We start from the raw sequence: 6,052 nt of genomic DNA on the forward strand, positions 1-6,052 counted from the left end.
CTGCATAAACACATCCAAGTGTGAAAAATGCTATGCCAGTTTTCAGAATAGTTAAATTAGAATCACAAGCTGGCTAAAAACAAAGAGAATCAGAGAATATTTTACACTTAAGCTATATTCTTCATTGAGGCTCTGAGGTACCATGTAAAAATTAATGCATTTAATTTCAACACTGCAATGGAGTATTTTTCAAATGCAGAAACTAAAGACAACAATACTGAATTATTTCATTGGTTCTCAGCCTTTTGTTTAGATTCAAGGCACCCTGGTTGAGAGCCACTGTTGTACTACCCGTCTTCTCTGGCTCTCAACTGAGGTCCTGCTTCTGGCTCCACGTAAAACTGCCCTGTGTGCCTCATATGAAGCTGGACCAGGAAGGGCTGTGGCAGGAGCATGTACTTGTGCCAGCATTAGGGTTATACGATGAACTTAAAGTTGACAGGACCTGCTGACTCCCAACTCCTGGAAACAAGTGCTTGTAACAGGATTGGGTTCTTGTGCCTGCTCCAAGTTTATCTGATAACCCTAATGCAGACAGGGGTGTGCGCTCCCAGTTTGGCTCAGCACGCCAGGCAGTTCCACCTGCCTGCAGTGGTGGCAGCAACAGCACTGCAGCACCCCTGAAAAGCTCTTGTAGCACCATGGTTGGGAAGAACTGAATTATCTGAAGCAAGGCCATAGAATACCAGTATGTGGCAAAACCAGGAACAGAAAAAAACCACAAATTGTTTCCTCACAGTAAAATTTAACTAGTTAAAAAAAAAAGTTTACTCTTTAAAGTTATTAAAAACAGTAATGCAAAACAGGATTTAGAAGAAGACTGTGTTTCCCAAGTCTAAAAATAATTAAAAATATTAGTATTATGAATAGCATCAAATTACATAAAAACCTATTATTTAGAAAAATGCATTTTACTACAAGTAAAAACACAAAGAAGTCAGACCTAGATGGAGTGTAAGGAGTGTAACCAGGTGACTCAAAATCAGATTAAAATTAAAATGTTGGTTAAATGCATTGCGAGTCTTCTCCTAAATTAGTCAGACTTCAAACTATTTGATATGGTAACTTTCTATTTTTGTACTCAAATCATATTTGTAATCCTATCTGAACAAGTATCTACTTTAAGTCTTTCCTCGACATTTTATGGTTTCAAGTCAACAACATTTTACCCAACATAATTCTTTGCAACTGTAGAAGAATTTGTCAGTCATCCACATATAGCCAAAGACCTACCTAAATCGCAGTGGAAGTTTGTGACACAGGGGTGCTTTTAATCTTACTCTTTTCACCACAGTCCCTTCCCTAACCTGGGCCATTGAATGACTGAGGCAATTAATGCCAGTTTTTGCCCCTCAGACTCTCAGTGGCGTTGGGGGGGGAAAAAGCACACTGAAAAGAGCGAGATTAAAGGTACTACTGCACTGCAAACATTATGATTTAGGTAGGTCCCTATGTATAGCTTTGCTGTGACAAAAAGCAGAAACTGTTGATTAAAATGTGCTCTCTGGAGAGCCATTCTGAAATAGGGTCAAATATACTTTGGCTTTGGGTCTGATTTACTTGTGTTTTTTGTTTGTTTTTTTTTTTTACCCCTTGCAGCTTTAACAGTTTCTCTTCCAGAACTAATCAAAAACCATTGTAGGCAGCCTAACTGTAAAATACAATACAGTCACAATTCACAAAGCAAAAAACTAAAAGACATTAAAACAAATGTCTTCTGAACAAGCTTAACCTGAACAAAGTGAGGTGTCAGACCAAAAAGGCACTGTTTGTCCAGGGAAGTATTTTCTTTTTATATTCCTGTAGCAGCTGAACAATCCCTGTAGCCTCTCACTATTCAAAAAGTTTTGAGAATTAGTGAAAAATAAGCAATATTTTATTTCAAAAACCAGGTCTGTGCATGTTACATTAGCACTGGCTTGACTAATTTTGAAACAAATATCTATTTAATGAATGACAAATTAACATAAATTAAACATGGCATGAGACATCTCTGATTATTTTCTTCCAAAAGGTGGAAAATTAAACCCATCTCTACACCAACTGTTTTACACTTTTTATTGGAGACAATGACTAATATTTTAATGAGGGTAAAATTCAGTAAAATGAATGGAGACATCAGAATACAACTTTTAAAGGTACTGGGAGCTGTGCAAATAATTCCACTCCAAAAATGTACCCCTCAAATATATGGAAACAGGCACTCCATCTAGCAAAATGAAGTACTCATTTCTGCTTTTCAGTCATCATCCACTGTTGGCTTGATTGTCACTCCTCTTCTAATTTGACCCCAGCCAATTAAACTGCAAAATAAAAAACAAAAATAAGTTATTTATAACTCTGTTTGAAAAAATATCCTGAATAAATCCACATGCACTCCCATTTCCATGTTGAATACTAATAACATATTAAAAGGTGCTGGATATACCTCCAACCAACACTTATCAAGTCTTAGGAAGATTAGCTACTGGTGATGCAGCAAAGGAGAAGGTGAGGGAAAGGGAGCACAAACATGACTAGTTTTTAAAGCAGTGGGATCATTTAAGAATTTACCATTGAACAGGGAATTAAAAACACCTACAAAGGTTTAATTCTCAACAGCTATATATGGCTAACTGTAAAGATCAAGCTGTGCACAGTTATCTTTCCAACTCTTTCCAAGTTATTTTTTAGAAGAAAATTGTGTGAAGACAAGCCTCTAAATATTTCAATGTGAAGTCACGATATTTCCTCTATAGCTTGCACACTGAGTGGACTCAATTCTAAAACTGTTCGAACTGCTTGTACAAGTTGAAGCACTTACTACTTCCCCTTACACACCGCTTTTAATACACTCATTTGCTATTCTCCATTAAGATGGATATTCTAAGTAAGCTTTAAAGACTTTTCACTTCCCCAGGTTCTAGGGCAGCGGGGGCAGGTGTGCCACAAGTTAGCTCTGTACCCTCCCCAAGTTCACGCCAATCCCCTTTTTCTGCTTAATATGCTACTACTTTCTGCCACTATGCTTTCTGCTCCCTTCCTGATCTGCCAATGTGTTGTCTGCCCCCTTCCCAATCTATCAAGTGCCACACACACAGGATGTCTGTGCCACTTGGACTACAGGTTGGCCACCCCTGTAATGGGCAGGTATTGGATACAAGTGCCTTCAAGACTCTCCCGGTTTCTTACAGAGATGTGCAGAACCTGGCATTAGTCTTAGCTTTATCTGGCAAGAAAATTAGGGCCAATTATCCCAGAGAACAGAATATACAGATAAAAATGGAAATGAAATAAACAGAATCCAGCATCCCTAACCTTCCTTGGTTGGAGCCTTAAGTTTAAGACTGATCCACATTTGGGCACTGTGTGTTTCTGCACAAGATCATTGCTGCATCTTGTGTCTCCATCTAATTCTTTCCATTTTAATTCTTGAACTGCCTCTTCCATGCATGTGATTTATACTCCTTCACCTTAACACTCATCCCTATTTTGCCTTTCTGAAGTACCTCATTCCTCAGGTCCAGCTCTCTCCCCCTTCAACACCTGCACTATCATTCTTTTCCACAGGTGGAAATAATCTGCTTCCCCATTATTCCTTTCCTGCTGTCCTTCCTTTCTGCCAGGTTCCTCCTATTGCCTGGTTTTGATTTTTCCTGGTTCTCTTCCTTTACAACACAACTGGAAACATTCTAAAAAGAAGGTACCTGGAGGATGCTGTATCCCCAAGCAAAGGGGATCCGTGAGGGCATTTTGTTGAAACCAGAGGAAGAAAAAACAGAATAAAAATAATGGAACAAAAAAGCAGGAAAAAAAAAACTGAACCTTGTTCCAGTGACAGCAAGCCAGGTATGAAACAAATCACTGCTAATGTGTTTAACAATATGTGTCTATCCACACGGCTCTCTTTCTTCTCTATGACTTCTCATTTCTTTCTGGATGCCACACCTTTTCTCTGTTCAGCATGCATGTACTCGCTTTCTTAGCTGCACAATAACCAGTCCCTTAATATGTGCTAGCTACCCCTTTAATGCAGGCACCTGCCTCCCAGTTCTGCTATTCTGCTGCACAGCTGCAGAAAAAGCTAGCAGGGTGTAGTGGTAAAGGAACAGTCTACCATACTGCCTTAGAAGAGTTTTCTAAGGTAAGTATTCAAAATCCTGTACTGTCCCAGCCAAATCAGGAGTATGGAAACAGTTCACGTTCCCTTCCTTTCCTATCTTCCCCCTGCCATTTTCCCCAGAGGTCAGGAAGACTAGATCCCTTGGTATTTCTGTCATCTATTTTTTTTGTGGGAACAGGCAAGCAATTTGAGCAAGCAGCTGCTTGTAGAGAAATTTGTCAGTAAACTTAAAATATGGCTAACCACCACTCTGCTCCCAAAGTTCAGGATTCTGTTACCAGATGCCACTGTCTCTCTCTCTTTGTTCTTTATGCTGGCAATCCAATCGATTCCCCATGCACTTTCCCTCCAAATTCACCAGAGCCAGAAAAAGAAAAACTCCTTGTCTCTTTGCATCCCTACTCTTACCGCTTTGTTCTTATAAGAAGGCACTCAAAGTTGCACATAGGCTGAATTGCCAGGCACAGCTCCATAGATAAAGTACAACTGCTTTAATCCAGAGAAAAGAATTAAGTATATATAAAACATTTTCCAGATACCAGTAGCGTGAAGTTCAGAGTAGCTATCAGTACTCTGTGATGGGGTTGTGATATAAAGTTAACTCAAAGCACCAGAAAGTTAACTATGTTTAACATTAAATAATACATAACCAATCATTCTACTTGTGACAGTTTTGAAAATGATGCTGTGGCACTTAAATAATTTAACAGAAATACAAATGAATCTTTGACCAGAGACAGATGCGCAGATTTGTCATTGAAATACTGCAGCAATGAGATGCAGTATTATATTATCAACTTACCGCCAGTGTTTCTCAACTCTTCGACTAAGGGCGATTTTCTCTCCCACTTCTGTGCACACAGGGTTAGTTAGCACAATCTTGCCCAAATCAGCCTTCACCGCACTAACTCTTCCTCCAGTAGACAACGATCCTATATTTACCATTAAAACTTCATTCTTGGATAGTTTTTGCACCTGAAAGGTGTAGAAAATTCTGAAAGTTAAATTTTGAAACTTGCAATTTAAGATAATTTTACAGTACAACGAAAGGCACCACAAACCACAATATTGATTCCTACTTCTACAAGTCAGGGGAAAAAATACTGTGAAAGAGGTGCAAATTCTAAATGTCTAGGATCATTCCACACAAACAGGGTAAAATGTCTGACCCATGACGAAGTGTCTCATTTTTACCTTTTTTATATATAAATCTTAGCACAAGTCATACACAAGGTTCCTTGCTGCAAAGGTGATCTAGAAAAAAGACTGGCCTACCCTAGTCTAGAAAATAATTTTAATTTCAGGACTGCATAAATTAAAAAGAAAGCCAAATTTCCTCTCCACCAACTCTAAGTAGAATATATCTTGTATATTCTATGCAGCTTGTATCCATGCAAAACAGCAGGAAACAGCTTGTATCTATGCAAAACAGATCATTGCCGCCTCCTTCCACCAAACAGAGTCTCCACCCATACACCAAAAAATACCATGTCTGAAAAATACCATGATGGAGTTTTTTTGTTTTTTCGGGGGGGGGTTCTTTTTTAAAGAACAGGTATAGAATATGCTAACCTTTGCAGCTTTCTTGTCACCTTCAGTGCGTACACCTAGTAGTCGCCTAAGTAGAAAATAGGAAATTTCTAGCTCCGTGAATATTTCAGGCAGTGCTCCAACTGCACCAAGAACCTGCCCAACCATTCGGTCAGCCCGGCACAAAGTTGGATCAATTTTTGTGCCAACACCTGTACAGAACAAGATAACTTCTGTGAAATAATTGAAAAGTAAACATTGTATTTACATCCATTATATATACACGAAGATAACCTACAATGAAATAAACCATTACTCGATGTAATAAAGCATTCACTCAACCCAGATGAAGACAGATAGCAGAGAGTTTACTGACATTTAGTTCTGAATATCTGGCATTTAACTAACCAGAAATTCCAT

General features: G+C 38.7%; 1 protein-coding gene across 1 annotated transcript; it reads right to left on the reverse strand.

The window, feature by feature from the left end:
• Positions 1-1,576: 1,576 nt before the first annotated feature.
• LOC102380618 (eukaryotic translation initiation factor 2 subunit 3) lies at positions 1,577-5,865 on the reverse strand. Its single transcript, XM_006039160.3, has 3 exons — positions 5,675-5,865; positions 4,905-5,077; positions 1,577-2,303 (listed from the first exon to the last, which is right to left on the reverse strand). Exons 1-3 carry the CDS (start codon positions 5,798-5,800, stop codon positions 2,240-2,242), a joined length of 363 nt encoding a protein of 120 aa, XP_006039222.1. The 5' UTR covers positions 5,801-5,865; the 3' UTR covers positions 1,577-2,239.
• Positions 5,866-6,052: the final 187 nt, after the last annotated feature.

This window comes from Alligator sinensis, unplaced genomic scaffold, assembly GCF_000455745.1.
Source record: "Alligator sinensis unplaced genomic scaffold, ASM45574v1 scaffold2381_1, whole genome shotgun sequence".
Classification (NCBI taxonomy): Eukaryota; Metazoa; Chordata; order Crocodylia; family Alligatoridae; genus Alligator; species Alligator sinensis.

Coding starts and splice junctions, on each gene's coding strand:
- LOC102380618 (XM_006039160.3), bottom strand. CDS start 5,800: ATGGTTGGGCAGGTTCTTGGTGCAGTTGGAGCACTGCCTGAAATATTC. Junction 5,078..5,674: donor GTGACAAGAAAGCTGCAAAG/GTTAGCATATTC, acceptor TACACCTTTCAG/GTGCAAAAACTATCCAAGAA. Junction 2,304..4,904: donor AGAGTTGAGAAACACTGGCG/GTAAGTTGATAA, acceptor TTTATTTTGCAG/TTTAATTGGCTGGGGTCAAA.